General features: G+C 38.2%; 1 protein-coding gene across 14 annotated transcripts in view; it reads right to left on the bottom strand.

The window, feature by feature from the left end:
* tenm4 (teneurin transmembrane protein 4) overlaps positions 1-25,293 on the bottom strand; it is a 211,175-nt gene that overhangs the window by 59,510 nt on the left and 126,372 nt on the right. For 10 of the 14 annotated variants that reach the window (XM_008426387.2, XM_008426390.2, XM_008426389.2 and 7 more), the window contains 5 exons: positions 22,948-23,148; positions 14,565-14,750; positions 12,131-12,157; positions 5,875-6,021; positions 3,976-4,192 (listed from right to left, as the gene is read on the bottom strand). In XM_008426387.2, the coding sequence (XP_008424609.1) occupies positions 3,976-4,192; positions 5,875-6,021; positions 12,131-12,157; positions 14,565-14,750; positions 22,948-23,148 (778 nt within the window). The remainder of the gene's footprint in view (positions 1-3,975; positions 4,193-5,874; positions 6,022-12,130; positions 12,158-14,564; positions 14,751-22,947; positions 23,149-25,293) is intronic. The other 4 variants (XM_017308246.1, XM_017308247.1, XM_017308250.1 and 1 more) reach the window with 1 other exon arrangement.

Below are 25,293 nucleotides of genomic sequence, written 5' to 3'. Positions count from 1 at the left end.
TATTTCTGCAGAACCGCAGGGGGGAAGCAGAGGAGTTATTTTCTTTTCTGTTTTATGTCATATTGTCAGGATGTAGTGAAAGTTTTAACAAATATGTAAAGAATATTTTTTTTCATAAAAATGACATCTTTTATGATCCTTATAAAATTAAGAGCCGCGTCTTGATGTTTTCAACTTTGCAGATAGGCATCAGTGGGTGAAAATATGTTTGTTTTTTTTACCGCACAAAAACATTTTTCTACCCCTCAATTAATATATTAATTTTCTGTGACATTACACTACACATTACTTCCAAAAAGTTTGTTTGATTTCAGACTTTTCAAATATTTTTAAAAGAGATGCACAGGAATGTAGCCAGATCTTATAAAATCCACCCTATGATAATTTTTCAACCAAATGCCTATAATGATACTCAAACCGAGTGAAAAAAAAAATCAGTATTTGTCTGACGGCATGAAACAGTGTTCCAATATACAATTTTAATGTTGACATTTTCTGTAGATTTTTATGGGCAAAAAAGGATGGATGCCATATTCAGACAGTGGGAAAGGACATAATCTGAAAATGTAAATATTTTCTCTATTTTTTCTTCCAATTCTTGCTCAGACAAAGACAATTCTTTCCAAACCTGTGCAGAAACCCTGAATCTCACTTAGATAACTTTAATAAATTTAACAAAAGATTTTTTTTTTTAAATTGATGGCAGTTTTGTCAGCATGAACAGTAGTAAAAGTCACATAAATAACATATTGTCAGGAAATTTGGAGTTTAATTCCTTTCATAAGAATATAATAACGAAGGAAGAGCACATTTCTTTTCAATTGTAGTGCAGACACAATAAAAACGGCTTGCCAGAGGTAAATATAGAACTTTAGACGAAGCCTAATAAACACCCCCTTTACCATGCACGCAACGAAAATATCATTATCCACACAAATGACTTGATTACAGGGTGAATCCTGATGCAAATGTTAGCATGTCACCGTGGATCCCTTCCTCTCCCTCGCTGTATGTTACTCGCTCAGAGTGCAAATGGAAAACACTTTGGACTAATTTCTTTTCTGCAAACAATGCTGCTAAAAGGCGTTCGGACAGACTACAACGGTTTTATTTCCGACATTAATAGCTTAATGCTAAAAAGAATAGCTCTAAATAAAATTAGAAAAGTGCCAGCTAGCAAATGGAGCGCATGACTTCAGCCCCGCTATTAGAAACCAACCATCAATCTCTGTCCAAACTGTTCCATAGACAAAGTCCCTGTTTACTATTCTGGTCAGCATCGACTGCTGGGCTTCGGCAGCCTGTTGTATTATGTGTCATGGTGGGGAATCAAGACATTTCATGCAGTGGCAGATGCTTTATTCAGTGGCACCTCTGCAGCTTTTTGCGGACGGAAACATCAGAAATAGCAGTCCAACACGTCTGTGAGCATGAGGAAGTGGCCGGCGGATCAATAGAAAGATGATCACGTGAGCAAGGCAAGCATATCACAAAGCAAAGATGCTGAGGCTAGGCCTGTCTGAAGCCCCCTCCGCCACCTCGTCATAACTGTTCAGATCTGTCAGTGGGTGGGGGAATGAATACCAAGCATGAATAATAGATTATCACCGATATTTTTAGGTGTGCCGAGGCCCCCGCGATCTTGCAGCTCATCTCTGGATTCTTCATTTTACTTATTTATGGCAGCATCTTGAGTGAGAGACAAGAGTATTACTCAACCTTCCATGCCTCTAACTCTGTCCGGGGACGTACTGCAAAATGCTGAGTGCTTCTTGAGAGCCAGAAAAATGTCAATGAGAGAAAATGTCAGAGCTTCCGCTGAAGTAACAGCTGACGTTGTCGCAATGCATTAAAAAATAAGACCAAAAAAAGATGCATTTTATGTTTTTGGGTTGAAGAACTTCTTCACATTTTGTTATATTTTAACCACAATGACCACATACTGAAAAGAAAATTTCACAATTTTAACTTTTTCGTACAGTTTGTGGAGGTTAGGGACCATAAAGGAATAGCAAATAGGAGAAATATAAAATACTTGAGAGCCCTTCTGAAGATGCTTCTAACTGCCTATTTTAATAGTTCAAACATCAGATAAATGTTAACAGGCATGAATTCACAGTGGAAACAATCATATCACTAACGCAAAGGCTAACATCTACAAACTTAGGGGAACAGCCAATCGGCTGCTTTGCAAACGCCAGCCAATAGCATGCCAAGTAACATTACGCTAGATATTTTAGCTTCTCATTTTCTTCTGAATATTTTGCAATGCACTAAAAAAAAAAAAAAATTCGGTTATGGGTGGATTTTCCACGAATACTGAACCTCCTCAAATAGGTGGGTGTCATATTTCTTTACCCCTTTTTATTCTAACACCCTTAAAGAGTCCACTTACCTGTAGTTTTGGTTGTAAAAAAATCTACCTCAACCTGGCTATCCACGTAAACTCTGAGATAAACAGAGATCCTAGCTCATTTCATATGACTGAACTTCATGGAAGAGTGACCAGAAGGAACCCACTGTTGAAAAAAAAAAAGCATGGAGAAGTTCTGTTTGCAATTTGGCAAACAACACACCTGTGTAAAAAGGTCCTCTTGTCAGCTGAGACCAAAGTTGAACATTTTGGCCAACAGGCAAAAGCTATTTGTGGCAGAAAAGTTGCTTAAACTTGCCCACCATGAACCTTGTGGTCACAGTGTCATGCTATTCTTCAGAGGGGAAAGAAAAGCTGGTTGAAGTTGATAGGAAGATGTATTGAGGTAAAACACAATCCAGGAGGAAAACCTGTTAGAGGCTGCCAAAGACTTAAAATAGAGGCAGAGGTTCATCCTCCAGAAGGACCATACTGTGAAACACGGCGGTGGCAGCAGTATGACGAGCCAAAACTTTTACATTTCAAGCATTTCTCTCTAAGTGAATACTCCTGATTTTTGTTTAAGCTCATGGTGTTGCCTACCACAAAGAAGATGGAAGACTATTACCGGCAAGAAAACAACAAAGAATAAAATAGCTTTTCTTCACATGAAACATTTAAGTGTTTACACTCTTATTCTTCTCCGAGTGTATATTAAGTCTCATCTTTGTCTTCTACATTAGTATAATATACAAAGATGAGAGTGATACATAATAAAGTAGTATGGAAATGAGCAACCCTGTCACGCATGTGATAAAAGATGAAAAGAAAAACAGACAATAGAAAACATCGGAGCAATCTTATGGGATTCTGACTGCCATCCTGCCTGATTTAAAAGGTTCTCAAATTCCACGACTGGGGTGTCATGAGCTCTGCCTGTGGGAGTGAGCCACAGATGGATTACAGTAGAAGTAATCACAATACATGAATATGAGATGCCTTTCTTGCTGAGGGAACGCTGCCTCCTTTTTTTTTTTGCCACATTCCATGTTTGTCCATCATCATTTGTCCATCATCCTTGCAGCGATGCCAACACTCTTTGTCAATTCGAGCCCCCACTGAATGCAGCTGCTTCCCCATGTGAATGAATTATCCGTTTTATTTTTTTAAAAACAAAAATAAAAGTGBGGCAGTAGCTGTTTTAAAAAATGCGAATATTGTTTTAGGATTTATGAATCTGTTCAAGAGCGTGTCACTGCAGCAAAATGTGGTTCTAGATAACAGTTTATCCAGGTCATAACATCGCAAATGTGCAAATCTGTTCCTGTTTGTTGCTGCTTTACTGATTTGAAAAGCAATCCAGCTTAGAACGGAAGACAAGCTATTGTATCACACATTTTTTAGTCAATTTTAAATTGAATGCAAATAGGCTTAAATCTTAATGCGTTATACTTAGAGAGGCACTAAATAAACAAGAGCTGCTGTAGTAGCTGGAATTCGCAGAACTCTACTAATGCAACAAAAATGTATATGATGTATAAGACAAATAGCTCTGTGAATCTAAAAAAAAAAGAAGCTTTTTAAGTTTGAGTGTTATCCAATGAGAGTACATTGTCACTCACTTTCCGTCGAAGGGGTTAGCTCCAGGGATGGTGTGTGTACTGTCCCTGCCCACCAGGAAGCGCACTCGGTCGTAGAACGTCTGCAGGTTGCTCTGTGCCGAGGACATCTGCGTCTCCTGGATGATGTCCAGGGGGTCAGGCGAGCCCACGCATAAAGAGGTGGTGTGACAGGTTGCCTGAAGACAGCAGTCTGGATCCATGCAGTCCACCAGGCCATCTGAGAAGGTTAAACAAGTCACAAGCAAACAGATTCACAAAAAACAGAAGTGTGGTTAACACCTGGCAAATGCAGAAAAGCGTACACACACTGAATAAAATATGCTATTGGGTAACACTGAGTACTAATGTTAAGCTAAATTCTATACTTATGCAGGAGTAGAGACGTATTAATAAGCCAGCTCCTCATCAAAATTGTGGACAAATTTCAGTTTCAGCAACTCAAAGTAAAAAATTAGCCAACAACCTAGCAGAAGTTTGCCCAGCACATGGCCAGAGTTATGGATGGAGCTAAATACAGGGCCTTCCTGGAGGGAAACCTTTCAGAGGCGGCAAAAGTGAGACGGTAAATGTTAAATGTTTTCAAAGTTACAATAAATGCTAAAGGACTTAACAAAAAAATATCTCCACTATTACCACATTAGCAGACGTGTGCCCATCCTGGTAGTTAGGTGTATCAAAACAGCATGCAGAAGTGGAAGCAATGTTATAAACTTTTGCAAAAGAGCATAATATGCAGAAGATGCATTTCCCTCTCAGTACATTAGATAACATTACTAAAAATGAGTGTTTCTATGTAATGCACTTTACTTTGCTAAAGTGGGTCATTAGTGTCTCCTAACCATTGCTTTCAGGGGCATATCTGGCCAGACGGGGTGATAAAAATAAACTGTGCTGTCAGGAGTCAGTCAAATCCCAGGCAGTACCCTGCTTTTGCTGTTGAGAGCCGTGTGGTCCCTGTTAAGTGATGGGAAGACAAACAACCCCCTGTATAAATAAGGGAGGCTAGTGCACTGCTCAGGCTGAAGAATCGGGTCTGGAATAAAGAAAGTCACATCTCCCACTTGGAGTAGAGATTGGTGCAACATCCCTGGCTGGTTGGGTGTGTGTGTGAGTGTGGGAGTGTGTTTCTGCCCCTGCTCAGGGTTATTTAGAGGGAAAAAGACTTCCCTGTGGAGATAGAAAATGTTAAAATCTTAGAGGTTAATAAAATATCAAGGTGAATTTATTAATACTTCTAATCAGGACAACTCTATTTCATTTGCATGTAAAGATTGCACTGGATGTGTGCATGTAGCTTTCACATGCTCTATACAAATGTATTTCGTTTAGAGGAAAAGACATCCAAAGGATTTTACTTAGAGCCAAGATCGTACACAATAAAATCCCTGCATTATATCCACCTGTTGTGGTCTAAATGGCTAGTTAGCTTCAGAAAAGAAGCATTTTTGTACCTTTTCTAAGCATTGATTTAGCTTGAATTGAGCAGTTAATGGTAATTGTAAGTCAGAATTGCAGTTTTAGCGCTTGTTTTTTTTCTCAGCTCTGCAGTTTTTCTGCTTCACTATGCATCCATTACATGTTCTGATATGTGTGCAATATTTACATTTTCTTTAGATTTTTAAATTTTTTCTTTCCTTTCTTCGAGTTAAAAGCAAGCTGGCTCCTGGGATTCAAGGCAGTGAAACCTCAAGACAATTTCAAGACAATTTATACAGATATTGACTCTATATGAATAAAATTGGAATGGCCTACATAAAAGGTATAACAGAGCATGGAAAGCTTAAAGCAAGTACAGAATATTTCTCAAGCCCACAGGGAGTGAATTTTATTGTCAAATCGTGTCTGGTTCAGAGTCCGTGTTGGTGTCTGGTCAGTGTCAAAAGGCATTTGTGATTTTACCTCCATCGTTGTCCTTGACATCACTGCAGGCGGTTTCCATAGAGGTGTCACAGCCGGTGCCCCTCCAGCCCAGCTGGCACACACAGTACCAGCCGTTGTTACCCAGAGTGCACCTGCCATTTCCATTGCACAAACCAGGACAACCCTCTATGAAAAATAGATGAAGACAAAGACCAACGGTCACAACTGAGTCTCAAACAAAGAGAAATTAATGAACAACAAATAATACAGAACATCATTTGTGCACCAAAATTGCTTTGGAAAAAAACTGGTTTGCTGTTTGTACTTTAAGCAGCAATAGCCTAATGTTATAACCTAATGTTATGTGAAATTTTAAATGGATGAGAGCAGCTCTAATGACCCTCAGCTAAACTTGATTAATTCGATACACCTTTTGTAAAGCTTTCCAATATCCTTTTGCAGTAGAATCAGATAAGAGGGATCTTATTAATCAATATTCACTTATTACTACAGCATATTAGCCAGAATGTATGGTACTTTAGCTGTGCAACGAAAGCAGTGGAGTTTATACTGCCCAATTTGAAATAATTTAATAGGTAATTTTGGATTTCAAGGTTTTTTTTCTATAAGCTTTGCAAAAATATCCACATCCCTTCGACTTTTTCACATGACAGCCACAAACTTCAATGTGTTTCTTTAGGACTTTCATGTGACAGACCCACACAACATAGTGAATGATTGTGAAATGCAAGGAAAATTATATAGTACTTCTTGAAGTTTTTCACATGAATTTGCATTCAGGCTCCCTTCAGTTAATACTTTGTAGAACTACGTTATGCTACACTTAAAGCCGCATGTCTTTTAGAATATACCTCTGCCAGCTTTCCACATCTAGAGGCTGAAACCGGTACCTACTCTTTGTTAAAAACACCAGACTAAATCGGACTGGATGACGAGCGTCTGTAAATATCACTTTTCTAGTCTTGCAACAGATTTTAAATTGGAGTCGAATCTTGGTTTGACTGGATCATTCTAACACACATTTGTTTTGATCTAAGCTTTTTTTACTGTAGCTCTGGCAGGAAGGTAAATCTCCACTATTACGTGTTTTTAGAAGTTTTGCTACTTCTAAAATGTTTTCTGCCAGAATTGCCTGTATTTAGATCTATCCCAGTGAGCACATCCACTTATAGTGAAACAAATTTTTCATTTAACGTTTCTGCTAACTTTTAAAAGGCTTAGCACATTTAGCATCTTCTAAATTATCCTTCAAGTAGCTCAGACGGTTATATTCATGTTCTTATTTTGAAGTTGACAATTATTTAGGCAGTAATTCAGTTTCCTGTTCTCACAACCTTCACCATGATGCAGTGCAGCAAATGATCTTTATTCTGTACCCAGAATAAACTGCAGTTTAAAATTTACTGATGTCCTGCATGCTTTCTGACTGGAGCCGTACAATTAGGGCAAACTCAGAAACAGTTAGCAATATTGTTTTTCAACAAATGTAAAACTGAAACCATGACAGCAAGTGATTCTGTGCTAAAGAATCACTTGCTGAAGTGCAACTTTGCATGCAACCGTGTAACACGTAACGTACAATAAACACGTGGGTAGCATCAACATGATTGAATTTGTTGCGTTAGCATTAGCCTTTGATAAATTTCATGTTGGTGCCATGCTCAGCACGACTAACTTTTAGTTAGTGATGTCCACTTCTATTCTATCCTTTTCCGCCTGCTTTATTATCTTTCTTCGGTGTATTGGTCTATAACATGAAATTCCTATTTAAAAAAAACAACAAAAAAAAACAAGGTTTGTTTGTAATGTGACAAAATCTGAAGATTTCCAGGAATAAAATAAAATTGGAAAGTAGTAGTAGTAGTTTAAAAAGTGGTCTAAATTATTGTCAGAAATGGGTTTTTAACAATCAGTAATATCCCCTCAAGCAGAGAGACCATGATATCCCTTTAGGAGAAGTTCAAAACTAAACAAAATGGGTTTTATATAAATTGGAAAAGGTTGTGCTTGGTTGCTTTGAGCAGAGGTCGCCTAGCTGTATTTCTGGGAGCTGAGCCCCAGGGGATCTGAGGCAGGCTGGAGTAGAGAGACAGGTGAAAGATTTCATTGTTTCCTCCCAGATAGGTCTTCACAAGGGCACAGATCAGACGATTATGATGCCAATTGTTCTACCCTGTTTGACATTTATCTGATACATTATGATATTTATCCCCTCGCTGAGGCAGAGGGTAAAATCTAAAGATATCAAACGCTCAGCTCTATCATAGATTGTGGTGTTAGAAGGATGCCTTGATAGAGAGAATGCTAAGCTGACCCATTTTATCAACTCTCTCTCTTGTGCAGCTTGCTTCTACATCAGACAGAGAGAGAACTGGACCGGAGAACAGAAAAGGAAGAAAACAGGTAAGGCAGGTGTACTTATAAGGTAATAACTGTAAGGGAGGAAAGGCTGATTGATGGATGAATCAGGGCTGCAATTATATTGTGACATAATTCACAATGCAGCCACAGTCTGCAGAATATATACTGTTAGTTAGAATAGAATAAAGAGCCACAAAAAGTAACTAATCCCAAATTTCTGGAGCACAACTGTCTACCTCCATTTGTTAAAAGTTTTCACACAATTTAATTTTAGAAGTTAAAAGTTGCTTAGTATCCTTTGCAGTGATTTGGTACCCAAGATAAAGAAGTCTTATAATATATCTGTGCTTTATTGCTGCAGCATAATCTCATACTGAAATATGTAGAAAAAGCAATCCTGTAATTTGAGTGGATATACTCAGGACACTCCTACGCTGTGAAAATAACAGTTTTCAATGAAATCTCCCGTGCTACAACTAAAGGGACCTCTAGCAATTTCTCTAAAATAATTCTAAATGAAGCATCGACTCAATATGTACTTTGCATTTTAGAGAACCCAGCAATTTTCAGCTCAATCTTTTCCTGTTAGGTTGTTTTGACAACAGCATCATTTGGTATGGATGCCATTTCTGGGTAAAGATGCCTACTAATTTTCAAATTCAATTAAGTGTTTTCAATTAAGTAATATGAATCAGAGTTGTAAAAGCAAATATTGTATTTTCAACCATATATCTGTTCATTCAGGCTGTCGGAAAACATTTTAGAATATCAATATTATAATAATTTAGTCTTAAAATAGTAATAAAATTGTGTTTTACTGCAAGGGCTCTGTTACACACACAGTGTAACATCAGCTCTGACACTAAAGTAAAAAATTAATGATCACTCACAGTATGAATGTTGCAAGAATATATTAAATTATTTATTTTAGTCAAAACTGGTACTAGCATGTCAAACTTTACAGAAACACTAATCGATCACTAGTCTAAGATTTCCTGCTTATTTGCAGTATAAACATCAGCTAACACATTTCTATTACTTACTACTACGTTTTCCCATATCTTCACTAAAAGCAACATTCAAAATGTTTAAAACTACTAGAAATGTGACAATACGTGTAGCGAGATGTTGCTCTTGTAATTAAAGAATAATTGAATAGCTTTTACGTCTTCACCATATATAGCTCTTCTGCTCATCCCTTCAAGAGATTACGAGCTGAAATTGTTTATTACTGCTGTAACTTCAAATTCTACAGATGATTTAGAGAATTTATCATCAATAATAAAGTGAAAACTCAAATGATATTCTAGAGAACTGCAACCAAATTTAATGAACTGTTCGAAATGGCTTGCCTCTTGGACACTTTTGGCATTGGCTGTCCATTTATTGAGCAAATGGACAAAAACAACTCTGGTTAAGCCAGTGGAGCTGGACGATTAAGGAGCTCAGAATGTTTGTTATACGGATAAATAAAGCTTCACTCTCTTTTGGCTTGGTTTCAACTTAACTGGCAGAATATTTCAGAGAGAAGCCCCTGCAGAGCCCTGCCCGAGCCCGTCTGAAACAGCTCCAGACATGAGGATGCAAACGTTCGAAGAGCCCCTCTGGCAGCCGCTCTGATGCCAGGTGGTCTATAACCAAGTACGCAGGGAGGCTGAGAGAGGGGTGCCGGTGGCAGACAGCAAGGGGTGAAGCAAAGCCTCCATTCTCGTTCTGCCTACAACCATAAAGTCTTTTAATTAAAGAGGCTGCAGCCTCAGCACCTATCAGGCTTTGCACAGCACTGTAAGCTCATCTATAATGCAAGGCGCAGGTTATGAATCCCCTCTCCCAACATCCCCCTACTGAGAAGGCTAAAATGCACAAACCAAACATTTGATGTATAGAAAGCAGCTCAGCTTGAATTGGGTGTGAAGGTGCTAAGTGGAGATTACCATGGAACATTATGTTGAAAATACGATGAGAGGAGGAGAAGATTTTTACTGGTGCATCTCAATAAGTTAGAATCTCATCAGGAAAGTTAATTGATTTAGGATATTCAGTTCAAAAAGTGTAAAATGTGTAAGAGTCATCACACAATATGATATTTCTGTTGGTGTTGATGATTTTGGCTTACATCGATCAGCATGTGGCTCTGGTGATATGCTTCCTGTTAGGGAGTCGCACTGACTTGAGAAAAACACTAACAGATAACATAACTCTCTAAATCAGTCCCTCCAGGATGCAATAAAACAAATATTTTTTTGTGATTGACTGATTTTGCACACCCTTGTTCATTAAGGGTGTGGTCAAAGCTACTAATATTTTTAAGTTTTATTTTTGCTAAAACATCAACTTACAAAAAAGTTGAAATAATCCTCTCAAAAAAGCAAAAACAGGATTTTAACTTGAACTGTATACACTGTCTGAGCAAATCCTACAAAACATCTCAGAACGGTTTTTGAAAATGCAGTAAAAAAAAAAACTTTGTGAAACAGAAAGTTAAATTAGAGGGGGGCAAAGAGACTATCAAAATTCAACTCAGTGCGATTGGTCAGAAATTAAGGAAATGCAAAAAATGTTAAGGTCAGAAGTTGCAATGATTAATGAAAATTGCTAGTCTGCAAAATGTGTGAATGATGAGCGAATAGTTATGATTGCAGCATCGCAACTTCCTGGAGGAACAGCTAAATTCCTCAACAATTATGGACATTTGCACCTAAACCCCCAACAGCTAGGATTCCGTCTCTAAATCTTCCTTTAGACTCTGGGACCTTGACTTCCAAACACTTACTATTATCTGAAGAGGACACTGGACCACTGAGCACCAGTCTGGTCCTGCAGTCTCTAGTTCAAAAGTGGCTTGAAAAAAGGAATACTGCAGATGTAGTTCATGTCCTGGATCTGCCTGTAGTTTTTGACCTTTTTTGAATCTTCCCCAAACTTTTAAGTTGCTTATTCCAATTTTTCAACCAAAACTTTTCCTGCTCCCATTCAGGTCTGAGTTCAGCCTCTGGTGAAAGTGCAGGTGTTCTTGCATCTTGCCATTTCTTCACAAGTAATCACAGGAAGGTGGATAGACAGATCGGGGTGTTTTTTTCATTAAGTATAAGCAAGTATAAGGATTTATTGGCCCACCTGCACTGTAACTACAACCCCACTTTTAGAACAATATCCCGGATACAAGGAGCTCAGATGAGCTTCCTCTTTGGTGTGGCTGGGGTTAGCCTTTAAGACAGGGGGAGGAGCTTCCTCATCCGGGGGGGGAACTCCAAGTAGAACTGCTGCTTATTCACACCTTACCTAGAAAGACCTGGATAGTGGCGGAGAGAGAGAGGTCTGTCTTTTCTTCCTGGACCTGTTGTCCTCACGACCCAATCTCAGATAAGGGGAAGACAATGGTTGCATGCATGGATTGACATTTTCCTTCCATTGAACTTTACATTAAAATGCTTTGACACCATACAATGCTGTGTTTTCTTGAAACCTGAATGAGCAATTACACCGTTTCTGGAGGGCTGAACTGACTATCAAGATAGCTGTCTTTTACATAATTGTGAAAGCTAAACTATGGCCATAATCTTATATTATAGATTTTTTATTCATCTAATGTAATATTGAAATGTTTTTAAAAACTTAATTTAAAATATATATATATATATTATTTGCAAGCCATAATCATCAAAATGAACACAGAGAAACTTTTGGGAAACAATATCGTGTAAAGAATCTATTTAAGTTTCAAATTATTGACTAAACTAATAAATTCTAATTTATTGAAATGCATCTGTAGAATGAGAACAACAGTGTTTTGGATGGGAATGGACCATGGTGTGTGTCTGCGTGTGTTTGGGTGTGTGTTTCACGGCTTGTTAATGCTGACCGGCGTTATAATGAGTCGAGCGCAGAAAAGATTGAAGGAGGAATGCCATACCTTTCACTACCTTATCCAGATAGTGAGCTTGAGAGATAAAAGACAGGACATATAAGGGAGGTTTGAACAGTGGCACTTCCATGACAAGACAGCAGGGCAATGTGTTAGTATACGCTACAAAATGCGGTTAAAAAAAAAACACAGCCATAGAGCATTAACAGCATGCATTACAAGCAAGACATCGAGCACAATCCCACACAGGAGAGGGATGGAGACAGAAGGAAGACAGGGGGAAATTGTGGGACGCAGAGGAAGATTGCAGTCACCAAAATGAAATCTTCAGGAAAAAAACTAAAAAACGTCTGTTTCTTTTTATTAAATGATGGAAACAACTAAATAGCCCAGAGAGTATTTCGAAAACACTGGCACTGACGTGCATATTGCAGGCTTCAGCAGTGTTATGCAGGACAGAGGTCACAAAAAGCTCTTTTAATCATCGTCTACGGACGATGCAAGTGGCCTCGTCAGGAATGAGACCAGATCAAACCTGTAGGGGGTCTGGGGCCAACACACGGGGCCCTCTGTGATGGAAATTGATTTAAATTGAGATCTTAATGTACGACACAGAGAAATCTTCTTGTTGAATCTGGATCTCAATATGGCCTTTATAAAAGAGCCATCAATAATGTACAGGCCAGCATATAAAACATTCACAAACTGAGCCGAAGCTCTGTTCTCAGGCAGCGCTGCCTCGAGACCAATGAGAATACTGTGAGAAAAATCAGCTTTTTCTTTTATGAGCTTTTATTTCTGGTTTCCCTTTGACTCAAACATGTAGGGAATCACTGAGGCGGCTGAGAAAAGGGATCGCCATTGTGCTTTCAGTTTTTTGTATCAGCTGTAAAAAAAATTAAACCATAATGTGTCGAAGCAACCACCAAAAAAAGCCCTTGTCTTTTACTTTTGCTTTTAAAACATAACATTACCAATGTGGCTAATGAACCTGACATATCATTACTGGTGTGTTTTAACTTGCTGGTTTTTATACTGGTAGCTATGAATAAAGCTTATATTTCTTTGATTCCGAAAGTATTAAGTGGTTTGTCTGAGATATACTAAAACAAAGAAAGAGGAGTAAGAAGAAATGAGTGAATTTGCACATGAAAACACAGAACACCAGCAGGCTCCAAGCAACACATTCTTTTGGTTATTTCACATTTTTCATTAAGAATTCATGAAGATGGAACCCTAAGTCAAAACTCATAACTACATACAAATATAATGTGTGCTACAAAATCTCACAATTTTTTAGCTTGTGTCGGTTACCTGGAAAATTGTATCCTTTTCTAATTAGTTAATGCACCATACCTACATGCTACTATATCGCAAAAAAAGCAATTTTCAGTGTGTATATGTGAATTTGCGAGCAAACTTTTGGAATGTTGCAAAAAAAAAATTTAAGAAAGGGAATGCATATCAGCTGTGTTTCCCTTGAATGGTTTCAACCAGGCTACGGAAAGCATAATTTTGTCAGATGTTGATACTACACAGGAAGTAATAAACAGGAAGTAGAGGTTGCAAGCTAGCATGAACTAGCAGTCATCTCAGAAAAATGTATAGAGTTTTTCACGAATGTGTTATCTATCGGCCAAGTTGTAATTGTTCAGTCATGTCAGCATTGATAATGTTGCCTGCTGTCCTGAGACGCAGAGAGAAATCCAATTCTAAGGCAGCGGAAACAGCTGATGAGTCGTGTGAGGTAATTGTTTGCTATGTCAGAACTTAGTTGGCAAATGTGCTTCCATTTCCACTTTAACTCTTTTTCAGAAAAAAACAAAAACCACCTCTAGGAAGCATAAAAACATTTTTGCAAAGTTATTTCAAAGCGTTGATGTCCAGCATCTTTGAACATATGAACTTGATACAAAAAAAATAAGAAGAAGCCATTGATGGTTTCTAGATACTCAAATTTCTTTTTAAGGTTACATTCTGGTTTTCAAAAAAGCTTTTGACATTCAGTCAAGGTCTTAAAAAAAACGTAGCTTCTACCAGCTTTTAGTGTCAGAGAGCAACAGTATTAGTATAAACAGAGAGCTGAAAGCGGTGGGTGACCGGCTCACAATGACTCGCACGTCAGCATTTGAAAATAATAGTAAATGGAAAGGGAGCAAAGAAAGAGATGAGGATAAGGATGAGTAAAATGAAAAGACACCTTAGCACATTCCCACATTAAAATGCATGAAGGCAAGCCTCAGATCCTTGAGTAAACCTGTTCATGCTTTACTGAGTTGCACAAATTCAATTAAGCATGCTTTCCCGTTCTTTCTCCGACTGGATACTTCCTCTCAGACCCGACGCTTACACACACAGGCAGAGTGGTAGTCTGCACGCCTTTGTTGGTATCCCTCCCCCTTCACTGCATCCTGACCAAACAGACATATACATCGAAGCTGTTCCCCCCCCTTAACAAAACCCCAGCCTCCTCTCTTCCTACCAATGGTGCAGTGTTCTCCATTCCAACCAGGACTGCATTCACATTTGCCGTCCTTGCATGTGCCGTGCTCGTTGCAGCGCGGGTGACACGCCCTCTGGTCACACCCGGCGCCCATCCAGCCGTCGTCACAGCGACAGGTGCCTGAAACACAAACGCCGTGGCCTCCACAGTCGGCTGCACAAATCTCTGTGGGAGACAGAGACACAGAGGAAGACAAAAAAGACCGACAGAGAGAAAGAAAGGAGGGGTGGGGGTAGGAAATGGGAAGACAGGGCGGTGATGGGACAAGGCAGAGGTGGAGAGAAAAAGACAAATCCAGAAGTTATTGTCAAAGAAAGGCGGCCACGCTCCACTACCTTGTCTGATGGCAGCTGAAAAGAAATTCCTGCACCTCATAGGGACAATCCTTTTTTGACAATACAAATCTAATAAGTCCATTACCGAGAGGAGACGAGATTTGTGTGGCCTTAGCAGACGTATTCTTCCTCACTTCTTCTGTTCTTTATGTTTTCTCCTTATTTGAACCACAAAATGGCTAAAGAATAAAAAAAAAATATACTCAGATGGAATTTTAAAAAAAGGCTACAAATTTAACAGTCCATTAATTCAGATAAAACTCAAACATTATTCACTTTAAAACAGTGCACAGTTAAAGGCTTTGCCACCGGTTTGGTCGTGGGTTGAAGCAGGCAGTAGAAAGCGAAGTTCATGGACATTTTCTGAAAGGTTTTTATCCAATTTATTTTTGCATTATCTTGGGTAAATAGCAAACTATTTGGAATAATTGTTTAGTTTTGCTATAAGGTATGAGCATTTTATATTAAATAGAGAACTGTGTGTACTTTCTGTATTTTCATCTTACCAACTCCAACTTAAAATGTATTTTTCAAAAGCAGTTAGTTGTGTTTCATTATTCTCTGGTGTTGAAATTTCCTTTTCTATGTTCCACAGCAGGAATTTTTTTTTTTTTTGTGACGCAAATCTAACAATTTACATTTAATTAACGGAATGAAATATAATCAAAATTTGTTTCACAAAAACTGAAAATGTATTGCTGCCACGTTTTCACACGCTCATCCTCAAATTATCTTGAAAATCCAAGTTATATGTGTTGGATTAAAAAAAATAATTTTATGTTAACTTTTTATGCTTTCCCACCCGCAAAAAAAAAAAAAAAAAAAAAAGACTTCAGTCACTAAAACTACAAAATAAGGGGTGAACTTTTCTGAATGAGTACTGAACTCAATAATGGAATTCACAAAAAGAGATTGGAAAAAATATGTCAATCTAAAATATGTCTGACAAATCCTTCAAACAAAATTCCTTCATATCCTAAGGAATCAGGTGAAGCAATTAATTTACTAACAATTAAAGACAACTGATCAGAATCAATTATCAATTGATTTTTTTATTTATACAGCAGTTAACAACAGTCAACTAAGGTGACGAAAGCACTTAATGTTAAAAGTCACATCACAAGAAAAAGAAAGCACTATGCTGACGTTGCTAGCTTTTGACACTCCAAGGCTTGAATAATCAACCCCTTTTTACTGACAGTTAAAACAGAGCATAATTAAGTATGAGTATGATTTTCCACTGCAGGATTTAACAATATACATTTTAAAAAAGGACACTTACGAAATTAAGTGCTACATTTGCTTTGGGTGATTTCTGATCAATTTCCACAGCTTCTGGAGCTTTCCTGCAGCCGACTTCTCTTTAAAATTAAATAAATTCACTTTAGATACTAGTGTTGTAGTACTCCAGAATAGTCATGAGACTGTGGTGACTAAAACTTTTATTATCTCTTAGAAAGGAAGCACAAAAAAGTAAGCTATGTGCAGGTGATGTTAGCAAAGCTAGCTAGCTAACATTAGCAATCTGCCTCTGTACCAAAATTATTTCCCTGCCCCTCACAAAGTGATTTAGTCAACATTAGCTATACCTATTAAGTTATCCATCTGTGTACATTATATACTGTATGCTTTAAAAAAAAACCTTTCCATTTCTTGTCACCTAGCTTGGTGTACATGCTAACGTTAAATAATACTAGAGTAGGGTGCTGTTCTTGGTCTTGACTTGGTCTTACCTTTGTCTTAGGTTTCTAATTTTAGTTTTTTGCTTTGCACCTTTTTTTTTATTATGCTAACATGAATACAAATCTACAGGTCCTTTCTAAAAGCACTATACATTCAGTGACATCACATAAGGCCTAACGCAAGAGATGATTTTTTGAAGATAATCGCAATTTGTTCAGCTTTGCCATTAACAATAGTATTAATTTTGGCTTGAGAATCATCAGATTTAAAGTGTGGCAAAAATAAGACTGAATTGCAGGTTAAACGCAACTCAAATGGACCTAAATCTATGAAAAGTCAATCATCCATTATAATATTCACAAACATCCAAATGATAACCCTGCCTTTTGTGCCTCTTGTGGTGTCTTCAGTCCATATATGAGCAGAGGAGGAAGTACATTCATGAACTGCAGAAGAATGACACAGAGAGCCACAGTGAAGTCTGGTCCCGCTATTGTGTGGCAGCTGAAAGACCTCCCTGACTGGGTGTGACGGAGCCCGGGACTTTACCCTCATCTCATGAACTCGAGGGAGAGCATGACAAGCATAAAGCGCAAAGAAATTAAACACTGACAGATTACTTCTGAGTCTCATTGAAATGTTAACCTCTTTATTAACTATTCTGTGGTAAAGGAGGGCTTAGTAGTATAGGCAACAATGAACAATATTATTACTGGCTTATTAGCCAAACCAATTCATGTATGACCACAGGGGACCAAACTGGAGGTAAAATCTTTTAATAAGTCAATTATAGCGTTTGCGGTGCCTATTTTGCCATCGTAACAAATTGAATCTCAGTGTTATTTTTCAGTCAAAAACCCTAACATGGCAACCGTGCGTAAAAAGCTTTAAAGAAAATGATCTCACCCTCCTTTGCTAATTATAGATCAGCAAAAAACTCTGCAAGTCCTAATTTCATATCTGACTTCTGATGCATTAAGTATGCTGGTAGTGTCTGGATAATTGCCTCCAAAGAGCTTCGAGTACAGCCAGCGCACAAACAGAGATTACTGCATAAGCAAATAGAACATATGGGAATGATTCACTCATAAAACATTTACACCGACTTAAAAAGTTTTCACACCCTCTGAACTTTTCCTCATCAAACACATATGCACATTTTTAAACCAGCCTACAAAGTTGCACATTCTTTACACTATTTTTTATACTTCAGATTGTTATGAATTATTTATGAAAATGTAAAAGAACATTCATCATTTTCATCATTCCTGCACAAGTATGCACTACAACTGATCTTTCACTTAAAACCTCACATTTGTTGCTGTAATATGACAAAAATCGATAATTTTGCAAGCTGACTTTCACATTCTCTGGAGATAAAATTACATTTAACACAAGATGCTAATAAACCAACTAAACATCTAGAGATCTCATTCACACATGTTTTAAAGAAAAGAGGGGAGAAAACAGATGCTTGCAGTTCACTGGAATGGATACTGGTCAGAGAAACCAGAGCCAATGTGATTTTCACACAAATGTTCACTTGGAACGAAAAGGGAACCTTTACAATGATAAAGATGCAATTACCACCTACAAATAAACTCTCATTATCTTTGGCAAGAGGAGCTAACACAGTGAGAAACACCTCTGCTCTTATGATGGCTGTTGCACAAAAGGATTGTGTAAAAAAAGTTTCCTCTGGGTGGGAGGAAATGGTAAAAATGGCATAAAAAACATACATAAAACCTCAGGCATACTTTTATTGGTAGTAACAGAATTACTACATACTGTGTACATTTTTGGTATACAGCTCCAAAGACAGCAGAGAAAAGAGGTTTGTCATATAAAAAGTATATAGGAAGAAAGGAAATCAATTTCAAGTATTCTGAAAGCTTTCCATGTTTTCCGTCATGGTGCAAGGTAATATGCAGCTTTCTGCAGAACCCCACAGCATAGCTTACTGCTGTATTAGAGCCCAGAAAGCTCTACAATGAACAGGATAAAGGAGGATAAAAAGCCAACTCATCATCATTTACAGAGCCTTTTCTCTGCAAGGCACACCCAGACTAACTGCCCATTTCCCCCCAAATCCTTAGGATTACCTAATAGGTCATCATGTCTGCTTGGAATACAAAAGGGATTCGTGGATCAGAGAGGCTGCTGCTGTACTAAGGCTCTCATTTCAGAATGAATTATGTGAATACAAATTAAAACAGACTGCAGCTGTAAAACTGGAGCTGATTATCAACACATCAGAAACCTGCTGAACCAAAGATATCTGAAGTGAAAATCTGCAAGGAAACAATAACAGATTTCACAAGAAGTATTGCATTAGCATTTATTCATCAACTTACTGTCTGCAGACCTAAGTGGCGGATGAATTAATGTAGATGAATCAGTTTTAGTCATCCTCTACACGATTATGTTGTCTCTACTGCCAAAAAGTCTCTTAAATTCCTTTGCTTAGGGCAGAAACTGGCCCCCACCATGGATAGAGCAATCTATCTTTTACCAACTGAGAACATGGATTCTGACTTTGAGTTGACTCTCCGCTCCGGCGAACGCTTAAATTCATGGGAAGGAGAAGCCAACAAAACCACATCGTTGTGAAAAAGCAAAGCTGAGACCCTGACACCTGATTTCTCACTGCCGTTTCTGGCTTCACAAATGGCGTCTTGGCATGCACCCTGGTGGGAAGGGGAATTATTCAGCTGGCCGTTCACATTCCCATTTCTGCATACGGCATGAGTGACGCATGCCTAACAAGAAGATTGACATGGTAGACTCTGTAAACATGTTCATTTTTACCAGCCTGTGTATGGCTGAATGCGAATACTGAGTAAATATATATGGCAAAATGTCACAGTCTTCAAAAGACACCCAAAATGAACACTTATGGCCCTTTTCCACTAGACTCTATCAGCGCACATCGACTTGGCTAAACATCACTCCACACAGTTTGGGTGGTTTTCCATTACAACTGAGTTGTGGGTGGAGTCATCATATAGTCGGGTGGCCCCAAAGTTCAAAAAGTTTTTCGGTGTCTCTTAATACTGCAGTTACCTCTACAAAATGCCTTGGGAGACAAAAAAAATCTTAGGTTATGTTCACACAGCAGGTCTTGAAGCTCAATTCTGAATCTTTGCTGAAATCAGATTTTTTTTTTTGGTGTAGTTGTTGTGACTACAATTATAGCGTTTGCGGTCAACAAAGAGAGCTTTTGAACATTCAGAGCCAATGTGATTTTCACACATTCAGTCTTTTGAACGGTTTATGACCCCAAAACAATCAGACAAAATGCGACAGACTGCAGACTCTTTGAAACCAATCGGATACGTTTAGCACCACGTATGTAAGTGGCACAAATCGGATTCTTTTTGGGCGAACAGGTCAGAATTGGGCCGTTCAGACTGCCACAAAAAAAGTTATATATGGGCTGCATACAGGCAAAAGAAAAAAAAAAAGCAAATGTCCTGAGTCATGAGCCCTCTCAGCTATGACCTGGTCCATTGTTCCATGGCTACACGTTATATCCATGGCTCTAGCTTCTCCTTAATCTGAGGTTCAACAACCAGCAGGCATCTGCACCTCCAGTCCTCAAGGGCCAGTCCTGCAACGTTTATATGCATCTCTGCTTTAATACACCTAAAATGTGTGATGCTTTATTGCCCTTTTATTCTGGAACAACTGTCTGGAGAACTGCAAGTGTTGAAGCACTGAGTTCCTTTAAATCAAAACCAAAAATCAATTTGTTTATAGTGTTAACTCTGTTTCATATCTAGAACATCATTAATCAAAGTCTTTATTCAAACTTTTCACTGCTTTTCTTTATTTTGCCAAAAGACTCTAATGTTTCTTGCCAGCTTTGATTTGACTTGTTGCTGAAATGTCCCGTACAAATAACCCTGTTCTGCCTTGATGGCTTGAACACACTTTATGGTTTTCTTTCTTAAGAATAGGAAACACCAGTCCCAACTGTCGCTGTAGCTGTTTATACTGTTGAGTTGTGTCAACCTCAACAGCCCCATAATGTCCAGCAGCTTGGGACTTCACTGCTGCTGTTAGAACAGGAGCTTTTCATTTTTCTTTCAGTTGTGAGATGGAATGTTAAAATTTTAGTTGACATTCACCTTTTCTTGACTACCAAGCGAGAACTCTCCCTGTGGACTTAATGAACACAAAGGAAACAGCCTTCCAGAGCAGAGAAAAAAAAAAAACTATTCTTAGCTGTGAATGTTGCACAGTTGTGAAGATAGCAAGATCTAAAGAAAGCATTAACTCGCATCATTCCGCTTTCAGAATACCTGCTTTGCTGTGCATTTTTTCCTCCAATCGCAGCTGCCACCTAACCATGCAGAAACTAAAGGAGGAAACCGTCCGTAAAAGATGTAAATTAAGAACAGAATCAACAAAAATGTGATTGCTAGCCTTGGACTTCCAACCGATAATTGATGAGGCTAATTTATGCCTTTACGTGAGACATTTTCTATTAAGAAAATCACCAATGCTCACATCTCTGATGAGCTTCGCAATTAGCAAAGTTGATCTGAATCAAGCTGGGAGATAAATCTGGAAGTAAGAGTGATGGGATTTTACAGAGGAAGTGATTGAGATGTCAATTGTGCTACATGTTGTTGATGTTAGTTGTCAGTTGTGATACATTTAAGCTCTGATGGGCAACAGAAAAAGTATCACACAAGTTTAACCAGATTTGATTGCTTACTGTCAACCTCAAACTGATTATTGATGGGAACCACTGAGGCGTTTGTGTGAGTTTGGAAAATACAAAATGTTTACTTCAGACAGAAAAGCCTGATGATTATTAGAAGAAACATGTAATCAGGCAGAAACGCATTTACACACAACAGTGGAGTTAATCAAAGACTGACAGGTTTCTAAAAAAAATAAAGGTTGTTCTAATTCTTTGTTGTGATAAACTGCACAACAAAAGTTTATTGGATACCTTGGTAACAATGTGTGCAAAGCAAAAAATTAATAGAATTACCAAATTAACAAAATTTTTGGTGCCAAATTAGAGAACACGGAGAGAAGAATCTCAGCACTACTATCTGTCTAAACTTTCTTCTCTGTAGCTTCAGGTTTCCTTTACGATTTAGCTGGCCATGAAAAGAGGTCTAATTTTGTGTCTGATGAATTATTTATGTGTTGATCTGGACACATGTTTTGGGTCATTGTCCTGTTTAAAGATCCAGTGTTGACCCATTTTCAGTTTTCTGGTTGAGGCAACCAGATTTTCACTTCAAATTTCTCTCTCTTTTTTTAAAGGGTTTTGACTCTAACAAAGTTCTTTGATCTTTGGGAGACAGACATGCGCAAAACATAACAGATCCTCTACCCTACCTAACAATGGGCAGGAGATGTCTTTCCACATATTCACAATTTGTTTCATACCAGAAAAAAAAAAACTTTCTTAGTTTCATCTGCTCGAAGCACACATTTCAAGTTGAGGTTCCAACTGAGGTTAGCAAATGACTACCGATGCCGAAAAATATTTTTCTTTTTTCTTCCTTACACACAAAAAGTCACAAGTCATAACTTTGGTGTTGTGTTTAAAGTACACCCGTAAATCCGACAGCAAGCGACATCCACAAACAAGAGTGATAGATGACAAAACTGCTTCTTTTTGCCTCCTGGTATTTAATATTTTCTTCAAAAACAATCTGATTGGCTGCTATTGTTGTGTGCAAGTTGAGGTATAAGGACTTAACCTATCACCGAAGCAATTCAAGCCTAAAATACTGTCTCAATGCAGAGCAGCAGCACAGATGTTCCCAAAACCTTGTGTCAGCATCCACAGTCCACATTTTTAAAGAAGTATTTGTTCAAAGTAATTACATGAATGATCAAGAATTACTGATCTTGATCAATCAGGATCAATTAAAGTTGAAGGTATAATAACATTATGCACTAAACTGACGGTTGAATAACCCAAATCTGATTGGCTGAAAACAACAGATTGAAAACAATAAAAATATTTGTTGTTGGGCTCAGCCGTCTATTTATTCAATAAATTAGCAACAAAAAGGGCTTTTGAACTGTAAAATCTTACTTTTAATGGCAAACTCTACACTTAACTCAAAAAATTATAGAGTCCCACCTCTAAGTAAAATAAGCCATGTCAAAATATGTTATTTTCAAACAAATTTTGTATTTCAATCTTATTTTTAGAGCAAATGTTTTTGCTTCATTATTGAGAAGCACTGGTTAACAGTCAACAAGACGATGGCCTGATACCGGATGTTTTTCTACCTTGCAATCAGAGCTCAGTTGGCTCCTCCAAAGGAAACCCTGCCAATGTTTCCCCTCATTATGGAAGTGCTTACCTGTAGAGCAGTCGTGGCCCGTCCAGTTGGGATCGCAGCTGCAGGTTCCAGTGTCTGCCAGGAAAGCTCCATGTCCAGAGCACTGGTCCATGCAGGAGGCCCTGGGGCTTTCACATCCCGGCCCTCCCCAGCCGATGAAGCAGTGGCACTCTCCCTGGACACAAACGCCTCGGCCCGAGCACGTTGGATCCAGGCAGTCCACTAAAAGCGTTTCGACAAAGGGGAGAGTGTTAGACACACCAGTCACCTACTGTTTCCCTCTTTTCACAAGCATCCTGGCATCTTTTTCTTTCCTTCTTTTTCTTGAGCCTGAGCAAAAAAAAACAGCAGTGGGCTTCAGCTCAAATGCAGCAGCAACCAGATTAGCACACGAACAATGAAAGAACAGAGGGAGCAGACAGAAAATAAATTTTTTTTTTCTAAAAGCTGGAGAAAAGATTTACATAGAAGCAAATTAAATGGCTGTTTGCTTAGCTGGTGTTATGGCATAAACCTACAGGTTCAGCCCACACTTCTGCTGGCGTTCTCCATTTATTTTGTGCAAAAAAAAATAAAAAATTCCTCTGAAGGGACAGCTTAATACATAGCTGGAAAAAAATAAAAGCCATATTCATGTAGCAAAAAAGCAAAAAGTCAAAAAAAAAGTGAAGCCTACATTAAGTGGATGTAAATAAGCAGTAAATAAAAGTCTGTAAGCAGACTTGTATGGCAAAAAAGCGTTGTAAGGTCTAACTCATAGGTGCGTTTTACTGGCTTTGCTTTGCTCTGTTTTTTGTACATTGCTCAGTGCACACAACGTTATTTCAGTAGACAGTGAATAGACAACTCATATCTCTCAAGCGTTGCACATTTTATCATGTTATAATGGAAAACTTCAATGTTTTTTGTTAGAATTTTATGAAAGGAAAAATAGTACATCACTCTAGAGTAAGGAAAATGCCAAGGAAAACTTTTTTTATTTATGAAAATAAGAACAGTGCTGTATGAATTTAAAGTCTGAACTCCGACACAACTGCAAACCTACCAAGACATCCATCTAAAATCGACAGGCTAGGAGACTATAGCATTGATCAGAAAATAAACCAGAAGGGCCCTTTGGCAACTCAAGACCAGCTGCAGAGGATTGTCACGTCAATGCCTACTAAAACTGCAGTAGGTAACTTTTATAAAAATGTGTTTTTTACATATTTGTTAAACCTGCCACTATGTCCTGAGTTTAATCTAAGAAATCCGTCAAGAAAATTGAGCTCATTTGCCTCCTCCTTGTGGTTCTATTGCCGTGTGTAGAAATAAATCACTCCCATCCTGGTCACAAAGATAATTGGCAAAGGTTTGCAAAAAACAAACAAAAAAAAATGGACGTAATTTCCTTTTAAGTTCAAAATCATACTCTATTTCGGTTTGTTATATAAAATCCTCAGAAAATACATTGAGGTTTGTGGTCATATTACATGACATAACTATGAACATGTTTGCATGGCAGTGAAAAAGCCTTTTCTCTTAATCACTGCATCACTGACATTTCTTGTTTCCAGGGAGCAACGGTCGCAGGAGCGTACAATCACAGAATCAGCATTCTCGCCGCTATAAGTTATTTGTGCACACAGATGGCAAATGGATGCCAAGTAGGAGCAACGTCTAGCCTCTGAGAGCAGTAGGCCACACCATGGCAGGTCTCCTTTATCATAACAAAAAAATGGATAAAAAGACTGCTACAGCTAGACAAACGGGATCTCTCGCCTCTTAGCAGATGGTTTGGGCTCAAGACACAAAGATCAGAGGCTAACTGACAAGAAACTCTCTCCTGGCAATTAATCATTTCTGCTGAAGGTCACACGGAAGAAAGGTAAAAATGTTAAAGGGCCCTTGTGCACATTCCCCTCCACTCCTTATGGCTAACACTCCACCTAAAATAGAATGGGGGCCTATGGATGTCACAAACCCCATTTATCAAAGTCCCAGAGTCCATTTTTCATCTTGAAATGAGAGCCTTCAAGAGCTGACAAACACAATGGCTCCTTCAATCTTATCTAGTCAAACCTTACCAGCGACAAATGAAGGTGGAGTTCCCCCTAGATTAACATCAGACTTTATTGTCTGAACTTCAGACATTAAATGTGCTGCTTTACACCAGAATATTGCTTCATACACATGATTTACCCAGGCAAAGTCACATACGATGTATATTTCATAGATTTATGTATATTCCCCTCACTACTGGAGAGTGCAAGCTATCAAGTCAAAATAGAAACCCCCACACATGAGTACACTTTTTAAATGTCTAACTCTAATAGGTTGATAGGATGTTACGAGCTGGAATCATATTATGTGAAATTTTATTAGGTT

This window comes from Poecilia reticulata, linkage group LG13 (assembly GCF_000633615.1).
Source record: "Poecilia reticulata strain Guanapo linkage group LG13, Guppy_female_1.0+MT, whole genome shotgun sequence".
NCBI classification, from domain to species: Eukaryota; Metazoa; Chordata; class Actinopteri; order Cyprinodontiformes; family Poeciliidae; genus Poecilia; species Poecilia reticulata.
This window is presented reverse-complemented; position numbering and strand designations above follow the sequence as displayed.